This window comes from Glycine max, chromosome 8, assembly GCF_000004515.6.
Source record: "Glycine max cultivar Williams 82 chromosome 8, Glycine_max_v4.0, whole genome shotgun sequence".
Lineage (NCBI taxonomy): Eukaryota > Viridiplantae > Streptophyta > Magnoliopsida > Fabales > Fabaceae > Glycine > Glycine max.
The window spans coordinates 5,793,474-5,817,581 of NC_038244.2; the positions used below are offsets into that span (position 1 = coordinate 5,793,474).

At 33.0% G+C, this 24,108-nt stretch overlaps 5 protein-coding genes across 6 annotated transcripts; 3 read left to right on the forward strand and 2 right to left on the reverse strand.

The window, feature by feature from the left end:
* The first annotated feature begins 1,207 nt into the window (after positions 1–1,207).
* LOC100526902 (uncharacterized) lies at positions 1,208–4,307 on the forward strand. 2 transcript variants are annotated; one of them, XM_014778335.3, is made up of 4 exons: positions 1,208–1,364; positions 2,261–2,377; positions 2,671–3,200; positions 4,163–4,307. In XM_014778335.3, exons 2-3 carry the CDS (start codon positions 2,267–2,269, stop codon positions 3,088–3,090), a joined length of 531 nt encoding a protein of 176 aa, XP_014633821.1. In that variant the 5' UTR covers positions 1,208–1,364; positions 2,261–2,266; the 3' UTR covers positions 3,091–3,200; positions 4,163–4,307.
* A 4,574-nt stretch (positions 4,308–8,881) lies between these two features.
* LOC100527486 (vacuolar iron transporter-like protein) lies at positions 8,882–9,620 on the reverse strand. Its single transcript, NM_001249794.3, has one exon. It carries the CDS (start codon positions 9,583–9,585, stop codon positions 8,953–8,955), a length of 633 nt encoding a protein of 210 aa, NP_001236723.2. The 5' UTR covers positions 9,586–9,620; the 3' UTR covers positions 8,882–8,952.
* A 1,446-nt stretch (positions 9,621–11,066) lies between these two features.
* On the forward strand, positions 11,067–12,076 carry LOC100790996 (vacuolar iron transporter). Its single transcript, XM_003531007.5, has one exon. The coding sequence runs from the start codon at positions 11,203–11,205 to the stop codon at positions 11,893–11,895; it is 693 nt and encodes a 230-aa protein (XP_003531055.1). The 5' UTR covers positions 11,067–11,202; the 3' UTR covers positions 11,896–12,076.
* A 5,465-nt stretch (positions 12,077–17,541) lies between these two features.
* LOC100802489 (vacuolar iron transporter) lies at positions 17,542–18,765 on the forward strand. Its single transcript, XM_003532576.5, has one exon. It carries the CDS (start codon positions 17,744–17,746, stop codon positions 18,407–18,409), a length of 666 nt encoding a protein of 221 aa, XP_003532624.1. The 5' UTR covers positions 17,542–17,743; the 3' UTR covers positions 18,410–18,765.
* Positions 18,766–22,472: 3,707 nt separating this feature from the next.
* Positions 22,473–23,157, reverse strand: LOC100803012 (vacuolar iron transporter). Its single transcript, XM_006586289.3, has one exon. The coding sequence runs from the start codon at positions 23,151–23,153 to the stop codon at positions 22,473–22,475; it is 681 nt and encodes a 226-aa protein (XP_006586352.2). The 5' UTR covers positions 23,154–23,157.
* Positions 23,158–24,108: the final 951 nt, after the last annotated feature.

Below are 24,108 nucleotides of genomic sequence, written 5' to 3' on the forward strand. Positions count from 1 at the left end.
CTTATCAAAACATTCATACTAGTTGAGGAAGAAAGAGTATAAAACTTATCGTAATTGTAAAAACTAACCTAATATATTTTTATTTATAGTTAGGGTATTCTGAAACTATTATTTACTCTATTTTTTTTATTTTATAAAAAAAAATATTTTACTCTCTCATTAAATAAATATTCAATTCAAACATTCATTTATTTTTTAAACATCATTCTACTCTATTTATTTTCTAATATTATGAAACCCTTATTTTAATTAATAAAATTATTTTCTCTCATTTATTTAATTTTGCCTTAAGCCTTAAAATGTCTAGACTTGACTCTAGACATGTAAAATGTAATTTTGAATAATGACAACCTATACATAGGTAGGATGTGTGTGAGAATTTGATATATTGTCATTAGTTTGGTACTTGGTGCGCATAATCCTGACTTTGGTAAGATAAATGAGTGCCTAACTATAGCTTGTACAAATTATAAATTATACATACAAGTGTGCTATGTGAAATTTCTTGAGATTGACTAGTGTATTTTACCTTTCTCTTTCTCATTGATTCTAATTTTGAGTTTCTCTCGCTTATTTATGTGTTTGTGTTAGGTAGTAGAACTAAAATGAACAACTTTCTAAAAATTTACTTGCATAGTGATTTTTTATTTTTGTTATTGTTAGGGAGATTTTGTATGTTATTTTTGCTAGATTTGATAGTGTTTAATTGTGCCGGTGAAAGTACTCTCTTATTGGTTATGGTGGTTAACTGAGTTCAAAGAAGATGAAGAATGTTAGAAAAGAAGAATTAAAAAATTTTTGGTAATTTTTTTCTATATTTTGTGGTAATTTTTAATTTAAAAAATTATCTGCTCCCATATCTAATGATGGTACCAATGAGAAATGATATGTAAGTATGACATCAATATTCAAAATTTTGCCGAATTAAACTCAAATATTTTTATATTTATGAAGACGAAAAAATATATTTTAATACTTATTAGTCAATTTTATAATATAAAATAATTATATAACCAAAAAATTTTCGGTTTGAGTAGTAAATTTAATTCTCTTAAGTAGGTCTTTGATTTAAAACTTGTTGATAGAAAATATAATTAAAAGAGTAGAACTAAACTATCAAAGATAATCAGTCATGTTTATAGGATACTAGAAATAGAAATATCTTACTAGTACACGGCTACGAAAAAATATAAAATAATTATAAGAATGATACGTCAGATTGCGGGTGACCTAGAGAAGTGGCTAGTGCTGTGTATATGAAGTACTTATGTTTCGCTAGCTTTCCGTTCTTCTCTTTTTGTTCGCTTCGGCTCCTTTAGGTTTTCCTTCCGTGCGTTTACTCGGAACTACTCTTCCACTCTTCGGTACTGTTCTCCCTTTCCTTTAGCTGATGTCTATCATTCCACGTTTTTCTTCCTCTTTCGTATACTCAATTCAATTGATCTTCACCATTCGCCCTGTTCCCGATTGATTTTTTTATATTTTTAAATTGTGATAATTCACTTAGCAACATCGATTAGAAGCTAGATATGGTCATGGGTTTAGTCAATTTCGTGTTTTGAAGTCATGGGGTTGTTGGGCTTGCCTCAATTCCGGACCAACCCTAATATTCACAAATTTAATTAAGGGAGAATGTGAATTTATCTTTAATTTCACTGATTCTTTAATTTTTGTTATGTCTTGCTTAGTTTTTCTGCTTCTAATTGTAGTAGGTGTGCCTGGTGTACCTTTTTTTTGCCCGAGTTGTGTTCTATCGTTTGCTCCGAGGGTTAGTGATAAACTTTACATGTAAAATTGTATCTGAAATTTTCATCCCCAATTTTAAAAGAGGGTTAGTAATTGACTCTGAGTGACGAACCGTACCCTTAAAATATCTCATGGAGAAAGAATTCTTGCATCAATCTTTAACCTTTATCAATAATACATGAATACACAAAATTGCTTTATGGGCCAAATATTTTATCATTTAGCTTCTAGGACATGGACTTGCATACTTTTATGCCTTTGAAGTGTAGATGCTAATAATCAGGAAGTTGGGTGGCAGCTTTGCTTTCTTTGCTATTTTCTACTTTTAATCCTTATGTTATGCTGTCTTTTGTTTCATAAAGAAAGAATCCCATTTGTTAAAATTTTGGAAGTTAATTGTTTTTATTAACAGGGGATAGTTCTGCCACTTATTTGTGTGGATGGTGGGATGGCTTATCCTGCATAGTTAATTCAAACGTTATGTGCTAATGCTTGTCTTCCTGCATTTATGTAGTTTAAAATGTCTGACGTGGAAGAGTATCGTTGTTTCATTGGTGGCCTTGCGTGGTCAACATCTGATAGAAAGTTAAAGGATACGTTTGAAAAGTTTGGCAAGCTTATTGAGGCAAAGGTGATCAGTATCGTATTATGACTGTAATCATTAGTTATTCTAGGCGAAGCTTATTATTGTCAGTATCGCATTTCATGTTTGTGTGTAGAAGTTGATTTATGCTGTACTTTTTGGCTTAGATCTACAGTTTATCCTTTTATTTTTGGAGTAAAAAATTGCAATACCTGCTGAACTCATTTATAACCAAATCAAGTAAACAAAATAAAAAGAAATTTGTGTAATATGATTACGAATCTAAGCATTATTTTTTTTGGAGATTGTTAATGTTCTCTTTCATCATATTTTTGAAACAGGTGGTTGTTGACAAGTTCTCTGGGCGTTCTCGTGGTTTTGGATTTGTCACATTTGATGACAAGAAAGCAATGGACGAGGCTATTGATGCTATGAATGGGATGGATTTAGACGGGCGAACTATTACTGTTGATAGAGCTCAGCCTCAACAAGGATCAACTAGAGGTGATGGTGATCGCTACCGGGATCGTGGTCGTGATCGTGACCGAGATCATGGAGGTGGAGGTGGCCGAGGATCTAATGGTGGTGAATGCTTTAAGTGTGGAAAACCTGGTCATTTTGCTAGGGAGTGCCCTAGTGAAGGGTCCAGGGGAGGAAAGTATGGTGGTAGGGAAAGTAGATATGGTGGAAGCAGTGGTGGTGGTTATGGACCAGATAGAGCAGATCGTTCTTCAGGGGGGCGCAGCAGGGGATGGTGGTAGTCATGGAGATTCTGGAAGTGATCGATTTTATCGTGATCGTTCAGGACCATATGAGCGAGAGCGACGGGGATCAGGAGGCTTTCGTTGATATCATGTAGTCTTTCAATGAGGTATGCATCATGTAATGATCTCTTGTCTCTGCTTTCTGTCCTTGTGTTTTATGGCGTAGTTATTAGTATTGTATGAATCGTATCCCTATTTGAAACAAAAATCATGTCCAGCGATACAAATCATAGTATGACTCGTTTTTAAGCTAGAATTGTTCTCTGTATCGCATGAATTGCTTCTGTATCGGATGATTTGTGATTCTGGAGCTGTCTTGCACGATCCAAAAACGTGGGTCACTAACAAATTGGGTCGGGTTTGCGGGATCCGACTTTGGAAAAAGCATTTCAGATCACTTTTTCTGCAAATTTTTTTTCAGGAAAAAGAGGAGAACTGCCACTTTCAGTTTTGCATGTGCCCAAACTAAAATTTCAATACTTAATTTTAGTTTTCAATTTTCAATTGCCTATTTTTTTATTCGAAGGAGAGGCTCTGTTATTAACTTATTAATCTTTCAACCAATTTCATCGTGAGGAGAAGTGCAACTGTGCAAAGTCACTTGCTGCTTGACCGCTTGTGCCTTTTATAATTTTTATTTGTCTTTTGTCTTCTTGTGGATGTCCCATGAGTCTATTTCTTGTAACTTATAATTTCCTCTCTCACTCTCTTTTTGTCAGCTTTATGGGTTCTTCTTTTTTAATTTCTCATCTCTTATTTGTTACTTTCATTTTCAGTTTTTTGAGGTACAAGACTTATTTCTTCTTATTGGTTTTACTTTAGAAGAGGTTGAACACTTTGGGTAGTTACTATTTTTCGTTCTTTTGATTTATGACTTGAATATATGATATATTAGGTTATATTTTTATTTTATTTTTTTCAAGTCACTCATTTTTACCTAAAAATGTCATATATTTTATTGATCATGTATCTTACGATTCGTAAAATAGCTTTCCGATTCACGATTCGAATCTCGATTCGCTAACCATGTTTTATGGTTCTAATGAAGTTGTAATGTGATTTTTTGCAGATGTGAAATTGAAGAGGTTGCTGTTAATGCTTCAACTTTCCTTTTCATTCGCACTTGACAATGCTCTGTGGACTTCTGGGATTGTTGTTTGGATGGATCATTGATACCAGTATTTTGATATGCAATACTCAGCACATTATGCAAACTCTTTATGTTCCTAAATGCTGATCTTTTGGTCTTGTGAAATCTTATGCATGCTTGACTTGAGGTCAAATTCGATGTTGTGCTCTATGCTATCTATAATTTGCTGCTGGGTATCTTGTGAATTGTGACTTTCATGCATGGGGAGTTGCATGTGACATATTTGCTGCTGGATTACCTGATTCAGTTTAAGACCTATTGGAAAGTTTTGTTGGTGTTGGATGGGTGGGTTTTGGAAAGTCCAAGATGGAGGTCCAAATGTGGAGTTTTGCTTCTTCTCGTTGGGAGAAGGAAGTTTTAAAAGTAGAATGCCCATTTGGCTATTATCCCGTCTCAGGATCTTTGAGTAAAAAGTAGTCAAGCGGGTAAATTATTAAATATTTGTCTCGTATACCTACTTTCTTATTTGCTAGATATCTGCTCTGGCCTGCTCTTTATTAATGTTATTGACCTTTTGGCAGGATGCTTGGCTAAATGTGGTCTTTTTGGATTCATCATTGGGTTCTTTTGTTGCTAACTGGACATGCATGGTTTTTAAAACTTAAAAAATCTTTTCAGCTGCAAATGGCTTACCTACAATTGCACTCAAATATGCATACCACTCTTGTTTTCTTCACGGGGGGCACTGATTGAAGGGGTTCCATTTTCTATGATTGTGGCACTTTGTTTGGGAGATCTTGATGCGTTGAGCAACTACGATCCATTGCTGTTTTTACATTGTTGCTCTATGTGGTGGAAGATTGCTCTCATCGAACATTTTACCTGCCTGCATGTGATGTTTTGTTTGCTGAGATCCAGTTTGTCCTTACCATAGGAGAGGGATAGTGAAAACCAAGTTTGGTCCCAATTTTGCATTCTCTTGAGCCTCAAGGTTGGGCTCGCTAGTATCAGATTTGAGATTGCTGCCTTACTTAACCTTCTCACTAAGGTTATGAAAGGAAATTGGTTGTGTTTACCCTTAGATATTTATAATTCGGTTATCATGGTCTGTGTGCTAAAATTTATTATTGTTTCTATATCTGTTGTCATCATGTTGAATGCCAAATTCTATTCAATTGTGTTCATTCACTTTCTGTTTTGCCATGTGGTATATTTGACCGATTTTCATAGTTGAATTGATTTGGTGATTTATTAATTGGTTTTGTTGCATGCTTTAATCTTTTCTGGTCTATCGCCTTTTCATGCTTTTAATCAGGGAGATGTTATATTACTTTGAACCTTGGTATTCCTGGTTGAATTTTTAGATGCTTGTTAGCTATAAAAAATACAGTTTTTAGTAAGCAATAGATTTATGCATATTTTAAATTTCTTTTGCTGTGCTGAGAAACACAATTTCATGTAAGGATCTATTTATGATTTGTTAACTTAAATTTGTCTTTCTTTTTTTTCGGTTTAATAATGTTTTTTTTATGGTTTGAATTTCCATATTCTGAGTTTTTGATCCCTATAATATTAATGAACCCTTACTTTGATCTCCGATGTTACAGCAAGGGCTTAGAGCAGAAACTATATTTTTCAGGGACGTAAAAGTAAGTCTAAGTTAAAGGTGTAAATATGGTTGTAGGGATGTCAAACTTGTTAACGGTGAATTTACAACGAAAAGACTAACAAAAATTGTTATATTTACTGGATGTCAATCATATTTACACCTTTTAACAAAAAACCATAAGTTGTACAGAGCCAAACCAAATATTTCGAAGAAAGCAACGTCAAGTAGCTAAGGAACATGTTGCATGTTATAGAAGAAATATCAAATAAAATGAAAATAAATCCAGTTAACTCAGTTAGGTTATATAGCCTTGCAGCCTCATGCCAAAATAACTCCCACAACAACCAGCACTAGATATAAAGTGACCTTTCGAAGTTGCTAGCTTCAGGGGAAGCCATGAACAACCAACAGATACAGGATGAAATAAGAAAAAGATCTGTCTTGTGCAAGACACTCTTCTTGTGGAAGTTTCGACAAGGTTAATCATTCATCATTAAACGTTTAGGTTGGATTTTGAAGACATTGGGTATTCTTTGGATGATAATAGACCTAAAATAATGGTGATAATGTGGAGAGAACTAGCTGTGAGGATATGTGTAACTCTTTAACTCTTTTTTTTTTTTTTTAATAATTCATCAGAATTTAGAAATGAACCCAACACCGAATTATAACTAGTTTATGGACGACGTGAAGTAATTAAACTTTATTTTGGTATACAACTCTCAGATTAATATTTGAGATAATCGATGACGGGTGCATGCGTGTTTTGTTGAACTTGTTTTTGAGAAATAATCATTTATTTATTTTTATTTAAGAGAACTTATGAAAAATCCCTGCGTGTTTTGGTAACAATTCAGATTTATTTGTTCTAGCTTAACCAATAGTTTCGGTTCGAGTTCAGATATGCAGCTGTGTTCATTGAAGGAGAGAGTTTTGCTGAGTCTTGTGATCTAGAAAAAAAAATAGAAAGTGAAAAAAAAATTATTATTCTCAAAGTAACGACCCTAAATTTTGCAGGATGAATTGGGACGTTTATGCAAAAAAAGGCAAATGACACATGAATTGTAGTGGCCGACCAATTAAAGAGTTTTGTGATCATGAAAGAAGGTCTTGAGTTCAATTTTTTCCAAGAGTAGTATACAAATTAAAAAAAAAAAAAGAATAACATGATACCGCGAAAGCCACAGGGCACATGCCACTTTGACAATAAACAAAACAAAGTAGCAATCTCTTCATGCAATATTCCTTATAATTTAGAAATATTCCACTCAGTGTATGTATACATGCGTTATCGCATTGTTAGTTTTCTTTGGGTGGGGTGGTCATTGCTTATTAACTTGGTCTTAATGTACTTCTATCTTCTCTACTTTTAAGGCTTATCTTAAGGGTTAAACACCCTGAAATTAAAGAACCATATATTCTGTTAAACACAGTGCAAATAGAAATGCTAGTTAATGCATGGAGCTTTGTCATATGTGATAAGTTCAGCTGGCGTGAATGAAGGAAAAGGAAAGTAACATGACAGTTTTATGGCGTCTCAAGTATAATGCTAGAGTAACTAGTTGAAAATGCACATTGAAAAAGTAATAGTGATTTAATAAGAGTTTAATTTGTATACACTCTCAATATAAAACATTTTTTTTTTTACTAATATCTAATATAATATGATAATGAACATTTTACTTTGATAGTCGTATATAAAATAAATGCATTTAGTAATACAGAGGATTGAAAGCATTATCATACTCAAACTCTTTTAATGATGCAGCAACAAATGGTTTGATGATAGTGTAATTTTTATTTATTAATATAACATCTAGAAAGTAAATGATTATTAGTGTAAAGCATTTATCAACTTAGTTTGATGATTAATTTGTCAAAAAATTTAGTTGGCCACTTTTGATAAAATTTTTCCTCCAAACCTGGTTGGTTGCTCATCTTATTAATTTTTTTTTTTTTTTTTGTAAAAATATATTTTACACTGACAATATATTAGTTAAACCGATGTGGTAATACAAAAGACTGAAAGCATTATCATTGTCAGACACTTTTAATGATGCAACAACAAATGATTTGATGACAGAGCAAAATATCTTAAAATTGAAAGTAAATCCATACAGTAAAGCAAATATAATATGCAAATCAATTTTCATTTCTTCATCTATTCGGCCAATTTTCATCTTTGTCAAATACATCTTCAGCTATACTTTGCGACTATCTATATAAATGGTTTTGTATTCAGTGTTAGAAAATGAAAACAATGCATGAATTAAGCTCTAAACGTATATTAGTATTAGTTTAGTCCTTATTCAAGTATCATTTTGACAATATTGCTTACTGATGTGATCTTAACTCGAGCAATCTGACTTCGAGCTCCGATACCGCGGTGTGATATCGGATATGGTGGTGTAATGTGAGAACCAAGAATGAGTTCACGCCAGAATCGTCTTTGAAGTGAGTTGGTTATTTCATAGTGAAAACGAGAGTAAGGTCAGATTCACAGGACAAAGGTCTTTTTAATAGTCCTCTCTGTTCTGGATTCAGCCTTTTGGGCCTTAATCCATGCGTGTCCTCTTCATGGGGGTGATCTTGAGCCTTCCGTCGTATACCATAATACTTACTATACATCTAGAACAGGGTAGTTTGAATTCTAGTATAATCTTTTACTGATGATATGTGTCTGATGTTATAGTTCACATATCACTGCAGTTCAAGATTGATTCTTAAACCAAAAATAGATAGTTAAATTCAGGACTGTCGAATTGATTTGTTCTAGGGATATTTTCGATTAAAGAGCAATACCAAAGAATTCAAAATAATTTTCGATTTTCCTTAATTTTACCGAAGGCATAAATGTTCCACTTTCTTGGTTTGGTCATGTGGCCATCATATTGACTCACTTAATACTTGATTCCAAATGTGCTTGCCTTAAAATGATTCTTAATTATTAACCATGGATTTTGCATATTAGAGAAAATGAGGTATGTCTATGGTCATTTTGTCTCCTGAGTTCCCTAGCTATTGGATATATATACAAGCTGACCACAGTCTACTGCATTTATTTTCGAAGTTTATGAAAAAGGAAGAGAAATTAAAACAACTGAAGTTATTTATTTGTATAGTAATCACATTCAAAGTCTAGTATAGCCAATAAACTTGGTCAAAGCCAAAAGTAATAGCCATAGTCATCCAACCTCCAATCAGCACTATCACAATCACAAGTCCTTCTCACTGGTGTTTTACTTTCACCAAGTACTGTTCCTACACCTCCAAATACGAAAAATGCCAAGATGGACACAGCAAAAACCAATAACCTGATCTTATAGTCCCTTATAAAAACAGCTGCTAGCACTGACACAGCAGCACCAACAGAAAATCCAATTGCTGATGCTATGGAAGCCTGAAAAGGGTTAAGTTGTTCGTCATCTTCCTCCACTTCTTTGTGTTTGTTATTGTGGACTTTCATTTCAGCTACCTCTGTGTCTAATTGAGCGCACACATATTCTTCAATTGCCATACCGCTAGCCCCAACAACTAGTCCTGCGAAGCCGGCAAGAAGCATGGTTGTGATGTCTTCATTCAAAGCTTCAACGGCCATCATCAATAAGGTGATTAAGACCAACCCATTTTTGGCTCCAAACACAGCTCCAAGCCACTGCGCCCTTTGACAGTACTCAATATTGTTTTCTTCAATGTATTGGCTAGGCTTTGCTTCTATATCATTAGAATGTATGATGAGAATCTCAATATGGTCAATTGACATTTCATTGCTACTAGTGCCCAGAGAAGCCATAATGCACAAGAATTGTAAGGTACAATGATAAAGGGAAAAATGAGAAAAAGATTGCTTGTGGAGGACACACTCCCCTCATGGATATTATTATATAGATAGAATCATAGAACATAGAAGTAAGATTACAGTTAGGTAAGCTTGATGATAATGGACCTCAGTGGTGATTGTCTGGAAAGCACTATAAAGGGTGGCCATCTGTTTTAATAATTCCTCAAACTTTGAATTAACAATGAATTAACTATTTCATGGACCTGTATGGATGTTTGGTATGATTCACTTTATTTTGCTAAGTAGCATGGTATATGTTTATATTAATCAGGGAGAATCAGTTCAGCTCTTTCTCAATTTCTCATAATGAAAGTTTGTCTTGTGTTAAGTTTCTTACTATGCTTTAACTTAATAGGTTATAACTTATAACACTATTTAGTTAGTATGAAATAATCAAGGCTACTGTTAACGTAAACATCATGCAAACTCAAGTTCTGAATGATAATATTGGAGAATAGAGATAGGAAGGCAGATGTAGTGGCGGGGTTATTTAATAGGTTAGTGGCATCCCCTCTGTTGATTAATAACAATAAATAATAAAACATATAACTTTATGGATGTGAGGATCTACGTATTTATGATTAAATAATTCAGGGGAGTATGTATTCCACAAGAAAGCCACAAGCAACTTTGAACATGAAAAAATTAAAAGTTTAAAATTAATATTTTTTCACTGCAGTTCCTTCTAATTTAGAAAAAAAAATGTTAAATGTCCATGCATTATTACTTTGTTATTGTTAATTTTTCCATAGTGGGTTCGTCTGGACGTACTTTTCTCTCGCTCCAACGTCAAACTAATTACTCCCCCACAATCATATGCATGCCAGGCAGTTTTCTAATGTTCGTGTGGATCACACACTCCCTTCAATTTATTAATTACACCCTTTAATTAGTTGCCACTATCCTGTGGAGTGCACACTCCATCAAATATACTAATATATACCTTCTTTCTCTCAAATCATTCTAAATCTATGTCTATTAGTTAATGCTAATTTCAAGCCAAATGTTTCATTTTCTGCTGGGATATCTTTTGCTTATATCAATTGCTTCTACTGCTAGCTTAAGTTATATTGATTTGTCTGTGACTGTACGAGTGTTTAAAGCAAAACGTCACAAACAAATTTATTTACTATACCTCTAAACACATGTAAGTTAAACGTACAAAACTATTCATTTCTTATAACTTTCATATTAATAAACCAAAACTCTAAGCATGATTGAACCAAGTAGATGAATAATATACATAACTACATACACATTAAGGTGGAAAATCGGAGACCTGGATCCACCTTTTGGCAGTGAATTTTAAACACGAACAATATATATATATTTTTTAAGAAGTCACTAACTTGTTGCTAGTGCCATCCTGATCAGTGATCACTGTCTCATCACCTTTATCAATATTAGGTCCATTAACACCTCAAACTTGACTATCCCTCTCTATAAATATCCTTCATTAGAAGTATGTGATCTCCACAAGCCCTTCATATCACATAATTTCCATTAACTCCCTCCTTTTTGATCCATCTCTCAGTATTTTCCAACTTCATTTTACCTTTATCATCCTTCATGGCCAACCTTGGAGGTAGAACTAATAATGGAATTTCAACAAACCATGTTGAGATCCCTATCCATATTTCAAATGGTGTAGAGCTAAAACCAATCCAAGAGGTTGCACTTGCAGAGAGTAGTAGCATTATTGACTACTCTCAAAGGGCCCAGTGGCTTCGAGCTGCAGTGTTAGGAGCTAATGATGGGTTGGTTTCTGTTGCTTCACTGATGATGGGTGTTGGAGCTGTTAAGAAAGACATCAGTGCCATGCTTCTTGCTGGTTTTGCAGGATTAGTTGCTGGGGCTTGTAGCATGGCAATTGGAGAGTTTGTCTCTGTGTACACTCAGTATGACATAGAGATGACTCAGATTAAAAGAGAGAGGGAAGCAAATAACAATAGAGGAGTTAATGAAGAAACTCAAAGGGAGAAGCTTCCAAATCCATTTCAGGCTGCACTAGCATCAGCACTGGCATTTTCTGTTGGTGCTTTGGTGCCACTGATAGCTGCTGTGTTTATAAGGAATCACAAGATTAGAATGGGAGTTGTTGCTGCTGCGGTTAGCTTGGCATTGTTGGTGTTTGGAGGAGTAGGAGCAGTTCTTGGAAAAACTCCGGTGACGAGGTCTTGTCTTAGGGTTCTGGTTGGAGGTTGGATGGCTATGGCCATAACATTTGGCCTCACCAAATTGATTGGCTCTGCTGATCTTTGAATGCCGTTGTTTACTAGTTATTTAAGTACAATCCCATATTAGTAGTAATGTTTTTTTTTGGGTTGTGCTGTGAGTAATCACGGTAGCTAGTATTACTCTTTGATAGATTGTGGCTGTTTTGTTTAAGTGAACATGAGTGTGATTTCACGCTGCTTAATTCTCCACAAGGATTTTTGGAGTTCATCGTGTTTTCTTTTTTATCTTTGTGCTTTTGTTATAAGAACGAACATACAACATGGTATAAGACTGAACAGATATGGCTATAGGACAAATAAAAATGAAAAGATATAGGACTTCTTAGAAATGGTGCAGGAGTAAACAGAACAACTACACAGACTAACGGAGAAAGGAGCAAAAACTGATATGTTGTATTTCAATTATGCACACAAATAAGTGTTACAACGAGTTGCTTAAATACAAATGCTATAAAAGGCCTTGATTGTGCAAAGCATAAATCATTAATGACTAATATGCAAAAGTAAACATTATTAGCCTACATCCAGTTGCTAATCTTTAGCACAAACAACCTTCAACCAACCTTTATCTCAATTTCTAATACTTCTCCTTGAAAATTTTCTTCAATACGCCAAGCTTTAATGTCCACACTTCAAACTTGCTCTTCGCAAGGGTCTTTGTCGTAATTTTTGCAATCTGATTTTTTGAATTAATTGCAATGTTTCAGGTTAATTTCCTTTGACTCTGCTTCACTAATGGCATGATACCTCAATTTGACGTGCTTAGTCCTTCTATGATGAACAGGATTCTTCGTTATAGCAATAAGTGACTTGTTGTCCAGCCAGCATCATTGCATTTTAAATTTGCTCAACATATGATAAATTTTTTCCTTAGCCAAATGACTTAATTTGTTGCTGTTGCAGTTGAAATATACTTAGCTTCAGCTGCGAATTGGGCTACCACATCTTATTTATTCAGATTCCATGAGAAAACACAACTGCTAAATGAGAAAAAACATATCCCAAGGTACTCTTGGCATCGACTAAGCTTTCTGCTTAATTACTATTTGTATATCCTTGAAGCTCTCCACTTTTATTTTTCAAAAACTACAAACTATAATATTAGTTGAACCTGTTATATATCTTAGTACTTTCTTTGCAGTACCAAGATGAATTTGACTTGGAGAATGTATAAACCTAGATAGTAAACTTACAGCAAACATTAAATATCTGGTTTGGTAGCCGAAGACACAACAAACTAAAGCATTTGCTCCACTATCATCATTGTTATTTGATATTTTTTCTTTTACAACAGTTGGAGTTGTTATAGGCTTGCATCTCTCCATGTAAAATTTCCTCAATATCTCCAATACATATATATTTTGTGAAATAAAGATTCTAGCATTTGACGGGAAAATCTCCATTGCAATAAAATATTTCATTTCACCCGGCCCAAATCTATCATCTGAAATTCTTTCTCTGTATCATTCTTGAATTAGTTTAGGAAATTTGATTTACTCCTTATCAACAATAAATCATCAACTGGATAAGGAAATAATGAGCTGATATATGAACTTCTTTCTTTGACCACTTCACATACGAAGTGGTTTCATTTTCACTTCTTGTAAAGCCTTATTGCAAAAATAATTATCAGTTTTGCTATACCATGTCCTTGGTGTTTGTTTTATACCATACAACAAGCTTTATGAAGCTTGTAAACTGTTTTCATCTTCTAGAACTTGAAAACCTTCAGGTTGTTCAACATAGAGGGTATTTCTCAAGCAAACAATTTAAAAATGCCAATTTTACATCAAAATGATATACTTTCTAGTCCAACATGGCTGCCAAGGCCGCAAACAATTTGATTGTATCATGCCTTGTGATTGGAGCAAATGTGCAAAAAAATCAACACCATGTCGCTGAAAACAACCTTTTAGTACCAATCTAGCTTTTAGAACCTTCATTTCTTTTTTTGTTCTTTCACTCCCTTAGAATTCCTCCTTCATTCAACTTGTCCTAAGTCTCTTTTGTAGTCTCAAGATTGATATAATACTGCATGTATTCTCACAGTAAGTTTGTTCTGTATTCAAGTTTCTTGCTGTGTTTAAATTTAAATTGGTGCCTCTAGAACCAAGTGATTGAGCATGTACAAGTGATTAATGTGCTGAACTTAAGGTTGAATTGTTCAGATACTATCCGAGTTCGATCTTTGACAGTTAGACTTTGTTTATCTCCCAGTCGAACTTTAAATTAATCAGGGTCCCTTTTCTCTAATGAACCAGAGGGTTAAAAAAAAATTGATGCCTGCAGACACCACTCAAAAGTTCTGAATGATTTTGGCGAATACAGATGGTTTGGTAAATGTTCCGGGATTATCTAATAGGAGGGACTAGGGAGAGTTTCATTCCACGTGCTAGGTTAGTAGCAGCCTTCCTATTGATTAATAAAAGTAAATAATAGAACATAACTTTATGGATTTGAGGATCCAAATGTTTAAGATTAAATAATTCAGGGGAGTGTGTATTCCACAAGAAAGCCACATACCCACTGAATACGGGAAAAAAAATCAGTATCTTCTCTTTGCAGTTCCTTCTAATAAGAAATTTTTTTGAAGTGGAAATGCGCATTATTGCTTTGTTATTGTTAATTTAATTTTCCATAGTGGGTTTGTCTGATTGTACTTTTTTCTGCTTTTAGGATATAGAGTGATCTTGTACTTAAATTGCCAATTCAAATTTCTCCTATTTTAAATTTTTGACGAGTTGAATTTCATTTTGTTAGGTACGTACACTGATATCAGAATTCCTTTCTCTTTCCTTTCACACAGCCATATTTGTGACAAGTTCTTTTTGGGATGGCCTCCACACGCTCAAAACCAATCTCAGGCCAATTGAGTAACTGGTTAACATTATACTAACAGAAAAGGCTTATCGTCTGTGAATATTAAGGAGAAATCAATGTTTTTGATTTTTAGCTTTCCATATTAATACATATATACTTTCTTTCATAGTACATAATTATCTTGAATAAGTTATATATGTTACAATATGTAGACTTCAATTATAATTTTCTTGCTCCTAAATGAAACTAGTTACTCTCCCACAATCAATCCAGGCATTTTTCTAGTGGAGTTACCCTAATGATCAAGATGCAAAAGCCATAAGTACATATGATATAGGTCTAACCTCCTCTTATCTAATGTAACCATATAATAAGACTAACATTTAAACCAAACAAGTATAGGGAGGATATTATTCAAGAAATTAGTGTGTACTTAATAAAAGCATATATGACTCCACACTTAGATGGATGTCACTCATTCCAAATTATTAATATAGAAAAATTACAAAAAATAATGATAGCACACTAATTATTTAATAAGTCACTTTCAGGGAAAAGTTTGCAGAAAGATGAATTTTACCGCCGAGTTTTGGTTGTTTTCGCTTCATGAAAGTGGGCAGCCAGTAGCTTTCGTGTGGATTACACACTCCATTCAATTTATTAATTACAAACTTTAGTTGCCACTATCCTGTGGAGTGCACACTCCATCAAATATACTAATATATACATACCCTCTTTCTCTCAAGACTCAAATCATTAATTCTAAATCTGCCGGAATCTTTAATTTGCTAATATATATCAAGCCTAGTGTTTCATTTTCTGCCGAGATATTTTTTGCATATATCATTTGCTTCTGGTACTGCTAAAGTTATATATATTCATCGAAGACTAAAAAAAATTCAAAATTTACGTTTGGCTTGTACAGTGGAACAATTATCAGTAATGGATCTTCTCATGAAATTTGTATGTGATCTTATGTAAAGAAAGACATATATAGACAATTAGACATAAACATTAATTAAATAGGTTTCGATTTGATTGACTCTTTTGTTTGTGCCTGTTTTTCTGTACACATGTTTTTTATATTCTCAGAATTGAAATTGTCATTGTATCTTTAAGTATGAAAATCTTTTTTACATTCACTCGATTACAAAATAATTATAATTTTAACAAGTTTAGTTTATTTTAAATTATTTCTCATTTAGAAAACTAAAAAGTTTTTTTTTCAATTTTATCGTTATTGTTTCTAGGCTTGATATCTTTACGCAACGAAATCAAAGAAAGTCTTACCGATGAGAAATGATAATTAAGTCGACATTCTCCATACATATTGTTAATTAGGAAATGTGAGGGGGACAAGGAAATGTTTACCGATAGGTTAGGAATATACCAAACAACCATAAATTTGACATTACTTTTTAATCCAAAATATATTAGATTTATAGATTTTTTCACTTGTATATAACTCAACTTGTTTATATTTAACTAATGTGTAACTTTACTTTCACATTTAATTTCACTTTAACATATGACATACATATACATTATAATATAAACATATAAAGATTTATTATTTTTTTTTGACAAGAAGAAGATTTAATTTTAATTATTTATAAATACAATAATTTTAAACATCTTAATACATACGGTCATATGATCAAAATTAATAGCTTACTTCAATCTTCCACTAAATATCCCCCAAGTAGAAACGAATCTTTGGCTAACTACCATATCTATTGCCTTTAGACATTGAATATGCAGCAAAATCACTTGCAGTGAATATTCACATAGACAAAATTTCTATATAAACTCCCATAGCCTTAAGTTGGCAACCTATGATCATCTCATGTGTCAGATGGGATCATTAAGAAAAGTGATCAAATGGCTCCAAAACTTGTATATCTATGGTAACTGTTGGACATTTTAGTGTAATTGATCTCTTTCATATGGGGTAACCTTATTCCTTTTGTTAGGAATTCGGTTCAACAAGTAACAGGCTATCAACATAGCCTCACCCCAAAATCCTTCACTTAAACCCGAATAGGATAACATGAAATTCACCATTTCTTTCAAGGTTCTATTCTTCCTTTCGGCTACACCATTCTGTTGTGGTGTATAGGGAGCTGTAGTTTGATGTATTATTATGACTTTGGTGATTTGATCGGTAATTACACTAAAACGGGAGAGGTTTGTTGGACATTTTAGTGTAATTGATCTCTTTATTATGTTAAAATAAGAGTGCATACTTGTTTTAATGTAATAACGAGATGTTCGGTTTAGACAAATTTTGGAAATTACATGGAAGTGACTTTCAGGAAAAGACAGTTTTTAAAAAGATAAAACTTCCATCAACCATCAAAAACCACCTGTTCATCAACCGCCAAAAACCACCTATTCTTTGATTATAAATAATCATTCTGGTTCAGAAAGTATTACGGGTGACAAAACATACAAGACCAAAACAAAATTCTTGAATTATAATTTTCTGATTTTATCCGATTGAACAATTTTGGTTGAACCCCGAAATTTGATTCAATCTGAAAGTGTTATACACGACTTCAGATTTATTCAGTATTGTCTTGATTTTCAAATTAACCAACAGGAACAAATTTATTTACTATACCTCTGAACACATGTAAGCTAAACCTACAACTATTCATTTCTTAATCTTCCTCATTATAACTTTCAACTTAATAAACCAAAAAACATGACTGAACCAAGATGAATAATATACATTACATTAAAGCGGAATATCTATCTAGACTATTGGATCCACTTTTTGGTGGTGAATTTTTAAACTTGAAGCACATATATTTTGTAAGAAGCTAGTCACTAATTTGTAGCTAGTGCTGTACTAATCACCATCACACTCCTTTATCAATATTTAGGTCCAATATTGACACCTCAAACTTGACCATCCCTCACTATAAATATCCTTCATCAGAAGCGTGTGTTCTCCACAAGCTCTTAATATCACACAATTCCCACTAATTCCCTACTTTTCCATTTCAGTATTTCCCCCAACTTCATTTTACCTTCATTAATTGTCCTTCATGGCCAACCTTGGAGCTAGAACTAATGGAATTTCATCAAATCAAGTTGAGATTCCTATGCATGTAAATGGTGTGGAGCCAAAACAAGGTGAAGAGAGCAACATAGACTACTCTCAAAGGGCTCAGTGGCTTCGAGCCGCGGTGTTGGGAGCCAATGATGGGTTAGTCTCTGTTGCCTCACTGATGATGGGTGTTGGAGCTGTTAAGAAAGACATCAGTGCAATGATTCTTGCTGGTTTTGCAGGACTAGTTGCTGGGGCTTGTAGCATGGCAATTGGAGAGTTTGTCTCTGTGTACACTCAGTATGACATAGAGAAGGCTCAGCTCAAAAGAGAGAGTGAGTCAAACAACAATAGAGGAGTGAATGAAGAAGCTCAAAGGGAGAAGCTTCCAAAACCATTTCAGGCTGCACTAGCATCAGCACTGGCATTTTCTGTTGGTGCTTTGGTGCCAATGCTAGCAGCTGTGTTTATAAGGAGTCACAAGGTTAGAATGGGAGTTGTTGCTGCTGCTGTTAGCTTGGCATTGTTGGTGTTTGGAGGGGTAGGAGCAGTTCTTGGAAACACTCCAGTGAAGAGGTCTTGTCTTAGGGTTCTTATTGGAGGTTGGATGGCAATGGCCATAACATTTGGTCTCACCAAATTGATTGGCTCTGCTGAACTCTGAGTGTCATTAACTAATTACTAGTCATTTAAGTCTCTTGCATATGCACTGGGTACCTTAGTTTTAAGTGCAATCCCATATTAATTATTAGTAATGTTTTTCATTTTGGTTTTGGTTGTGATGTTTACTCATGCTAGTATTACTCTTTAATTACTAGATTGTGGCTGCTTTGTTTAAGTGATGAACATGAGTGTGTTTTCACACTACATAGCTGTCCCCAGGGATTTTAGGGTTCGTTGCGTTTTCTTAGATATCTTAGATCTGTATTTGGAGTGTTTGTCATGTATGTGTCTCTTTTTACCGAATAGAAGTGTAAAACGTGCATGTGGAACTGTCATATGCAAAGAATTAATGCATTATATATTTTTGTATCAATATATCTTAATTCTCTAGCTAGCTATACTCTATAATCATCTCAAAATTTAGATTTAAGTCCTTTAGTACGTAGAATATATGGGCATCAGATTTACTATGAAACAAATTTTAAAAATAAGTCTATGTCTCCCTTTGTTTCCCATCCCTCTACCTCAAGGTTCATGGTGCAATTCGGATAAAGGGGAGCACCGCTGTAAGAAACCTCCCTTGTGGTCATTAGCAATAGTGTTATAAAAGTGATCGTAAATGAGGAAAGAGTAGAATGAAAATAAAAAGAAAAATAAGAAGAAGAAACATTTCAGCCATAGATTCAAAAATAAAAAGATCTAATAGAGGGAAATTACTTTCCCACACGCCATAAAACATATATTCTACAACTCAAAATTAAACTTAAAATAGAAAAAAACCAGGAAATATATAAGTTGTTGTTACTCTTGATAGACTTTGTTAAGCTCAGAATATTATTGCTTATGAATGGTTGTTCAAGTGTCACCCTTTATGCATATGCGTATACACATTTTTTTTTTTTGAGGAAATATACAAAAATATTAATAATTATTTAATAAAACAATAGTTAATTAGTTAGTCCAGATTTTTTAATAAAACACGTTGCTTTTAAATTTTCAAATATAAACATATACAGATTAAGACCTCCTTAATCAAATTAGAAATTATATTTTTATGGATTATTTTCTTTTTTCTAATATATATATATTTGCAAAAACAGTTTTTATAATATTATTAAGTGCCATATGTATTATATCAAATGATAATAATATAAATATATTTATATACGAAATTTTTTATATTATTCTTTTATATATTTCATAATTTAAATTGAATTTTTAAATTATGATATGATCTAACTACAAAACAATCAAACTTTCACAAAATTCAATAGCAACGGAGTGAGGAGGGATTAGCGAGGGTAAATATTTCTCACAAATTGAGAAAACCTACTTGTGACGTATTTGCGAATGATCCTTCACAACTTTGCGAGGAAATGCTCCCTCGTTACAAACAATTTGTTTTTTCGATGTACTTTGTGACGGATTTGCGACAGATATGTTCTTTGTCACTTGGCGAGGAATAGCAGGAGAAATATGTCCCTGCCAAGAATCAATTTTGTGTTTGCAATTTTTTTCACTTTAGTGAGGATCTTGCCAGGGAACGTTTCCTCGCTAAATTATTTCCCAGCTATGTGGGGATTAACGAGTGAGTCAGATGCCTTCATTATCCCGTCTCTAATTAACGACAGAACAGTGACAAACGTTTTTCTTGGCCAATTTGACGCCAATTTAGTTTATTAATTCACGCAATTCTGATATATATTTGACGCCAATTTAGTTTATTAATTCACGCAATTCTGATATATATATATATATACTCTTAGAAAGTATATTCAACCTAATAAATTTTTGTCGAAACATCTAACAGATTTTCAAAATGTCCAAAATATTTTTATGAGTATTTTTGGTTATAAATAACAGATTTTGTTTTTCAAGTCTGTAGTGTCATTTTTTCGTAAAATCTTATTCTCTTAATTTTTTTTTAAAAAAAACATACGGATCACATGATTATTTTTTTAAAAATAAAATTATAAATATATTTTTTTAATTTATTTTGTAGTGTAATTTTTTTAATAATTTTAACATTTTTATAAATATTGATTTTAATTTTTTTTTAAATCATACATATTGATGATACGTATAAGTTTAAAAAAACCTTATAGATTATCAATCCGTATAAGACATATGGATTGTTAATCTGTATTTAAAGAAAAAGTGAAGAATATTTTAATCTTTTTATCTGTGTTGTTGGGTGTCTCAACAAAAATAATGGATGCCCAAAACAATTGCCTATTTGTTTCGCAAAGTTCAAATCATGTAAAAGGTTACTTTGGCCCAAATCAATCCAAATTGCAAATATCAACTGAAAACATCTATATATAAGATTCCTAATATAGATTCATAAACAGTAAATCATTACTCGACTTTAAAGTAAGGTTACCCGGTCATTATACCCAGATCCTCTTCTTTATCTTGAATATAAACAAAAAAGAAAGAAAAAAACGAAAGCTTATTTATTTATTTAAAAAATAAACTAGTTAGCATCAATTTAATTGCACTATTCTTAGAAGATAAACGTTCTTTCTTAAACTATTATTCTTTGAAATTTGATATTAAGAATAAATTAAGAGAGAAAAAATCTGAAAATATTCAACTAAAAAAGAGTATTTTAAAAATAATTTTATTAAATAAAGTAAAAATAGTTGAGATTTATTTATGTTTAAAACCAACGCTAAAAACATTTATCTGTTTACCCTTTCATGTCTATCTTTTTCATCTATTCTTAATCAAATGAAATGGTATATATCAGATTTGTTAATTTACTAAAAACAAAATTTTCACCGAGGTGGCGATCGATACTCGATTGGGTGGTGCTACTTTCTCTTTCAGTACGTTTTTATTGAACTTCCCAAAGCCCAAATGGTATATCAGATTTGTTAATTTGCTATTGCTTTGTCTTCATCATTAAAGAAATATTATAACTTCGCAATTCTAAATTTTTTTGGGCATCTTTAACTCCTTTTTGTTTTTACTTGTCAGTTTAAATGTAATATGATAGCTAGGATAGTTTTCTCTTTTGTCTGACTTTTTTGTTTTGGACAATTGATATCGGCCACACGACCATGCCCAATTCACTCACGCAAGCTACTTAATTAAAGGTCAAGGCGGCATATGTTCTGTTAATTTGAGCATGTAAACAAAATGAGATCATTCTGCCTATACAATTTCATTAGAACAATACTTAAATAACCCACTTCATCTTTGTAATCCGTTAACTTGTTTTTTCAGAAATCAGAAAGACATTGTTGTATATTTTTTTTTATATTTCAAAATGCTATAATATCGATTTAATTAAATATAAAAAACATTTTAATTTTATTCATGTTTATCCTAAAAAACTAAATATTTCATTTGACTCGGTCTAGTTTACTTGATGTTAGGTAATTTTAGAAATTCTATATTCTAATTTACTTTGTGTATAAATGATTTTTAGAGAGTTCTCCAACAAATTTTCTTTCTTTGAGTTCAACGGTACGTTATATATATTAATTCTCACTAAAGAACTTGCAGTTCAATGGATGGATTATATTTTTATATTTGTAAGTTCAATATGGCATTTCTGATGCCTGTTATACACATATAAAAGTTGTTTGTTGATAAAAAAAAAACAAAAGAAACTTGTATTTCTGTTGCCCCAACCATTGAAACAAGTCTGCTATATTTTGGGGACCATCGCACCACATAGACAACTTCTTTGAAGACAATAAAAATATCTCAAGTTAATTTTGTTGTCATAAAATAAATGTGTAATTTGAAGATGAATCGTGGTCAGTGATTTATTGATTTGAGATGGATGGTAGCTCGTGTTTGATCGTGATTATGGACACAAGAACAACACATATTAGCTAGCTGTTTCAGAATTAATTTGTATTTGTATGGCAGTTATCAGTGAAATATAAACATTTTTGAACTTCTGTTATTGAGAACAAGAAATGTACAACTAGTTGAGAACAAAGCCAGTAAAGTTCTTAGAGATGACAAACTAAACTTATTCATAAAACACAAAATAAAGGCATGGCTACTCTTATAATTAAGTAAAATCCACAGGCCACACATGATTATTATTCATTATCTAAAGCTTTAGCACCAAGTAATTTGGTCAACCCAAAAGTAATAGCCATGGCTATCCATCCTCCAAGAAGGAACCTCACACAAGATTTCATCTTATGAGTTTTTCCCAGCTGAGCCACCACCCTTCCAAAAACCACCAAAGCCAAACTAGCCATTGCCACAACCACAATAACCCTATTCCTGTAGTTTTCTATGAAAGCAGCTGAAAGTAGAGGCACCAATGCACCAATTGAAAAGGACACTGCAGATGCCAAAGTAGCTTGCAATGGATTAGGCAATGCTCTTTTCTCCATCCCCATCTCCAAGTCTTTCTCCTCTCCCACAGTCATGTTCATGTCTCTCTTCATTTGACCTAGCTCAACTTCATACTGAGTGCACACAGCAACAAACTCTCCTATTGCCATGCCACAAGTTCCTGCAACTAATCCTGCAAAACCAGCAAGTAGCATAGCCTTTTCATCTCTCTTAACAGCTCCTACACCCATCATTAATGATGTAACCGAAACCAACCCATCATTGGCTCCTAAAACCGCTGCACGAAGCCACTGTGCCCTTTGTAAATAGTCAATGCTGCTATGGTATTCAGTAATAGCTCGTGTTTGCTTCTGATCGGTTTGGTTTGCTGGACTTGGAAGTGCTTCTTCTGCATGGCTGAGTGTACTAGTAGCCATATTTGGTGACAACAACAAAGGAAAGAGAGCAAAAAAAAAAGAAGACAAGGATAAAGCAAACTTGCAAAGAGTGTTAGTGAAGGTTCAAGGCTTTTTGACAAGAAAAGTGTGGAGATTCAGAGGGATAAATAGTAAAAGATTCGCTTGTTTAGACATTATCTTCATTCGGCCAAAAGATAAATTTAACCGCCGAGTTTTGTTTGTTTGTGCTTTCGTGTTTGATATTAGTGAGACACCCAAAAAAAAAACATAACAAAGATGCAGCGGACAGTCAGAGAAGAATAATTTTTTGTTACACACTACACACACTCAATGCACAAAGATGCAGCGGACAGTCAGAGAAGAATAATTTTTTTCTCTCAAACTTCAATTTACTGATTCATTCATAAAATTGGTGTCAAACTGAATTTTATCTGCATTCAATTCAATTTAGTGGACTCAGACGGTGCCTACAATCAAAATTTGAATGACTTTTTACTACTTGCGGTGCGACTCTAACTCTTTTAATCTTTATCTTACAACCGTCTAGTCTTAAATATGAAGTAATTTTGGTCCAACCAAAATGCTTTCAAGAAGTCAAAATTTTCAACTATTTTAGTATATTAATATGGATTGATTTAATTATTTTGGCAGTGTGGATTACACACTCCCTTCAAATTTATTAATTACACACTTTAATTGTCACTATATCATGTGGAGTGCACACTCCGTCAAATATATGAGTAATATACCTTCTTGCTCTCAAATTATTCTAAATCTAATACCAATCCAAGTCTATTTCTAAATCTTGACTTTGTTGGCATGTATGTAATTTCGGCCTTAGAGAGAAAATGAGTTATATATGGGTTTATTGTAATTTTCATCAGTAACTAATATTTATCGGTTTAATGTTGTAAATGCTCAAACAAAGTTAATTTCAATTGATAAAGGTATTTGAGAGATTATTAGGAATGCA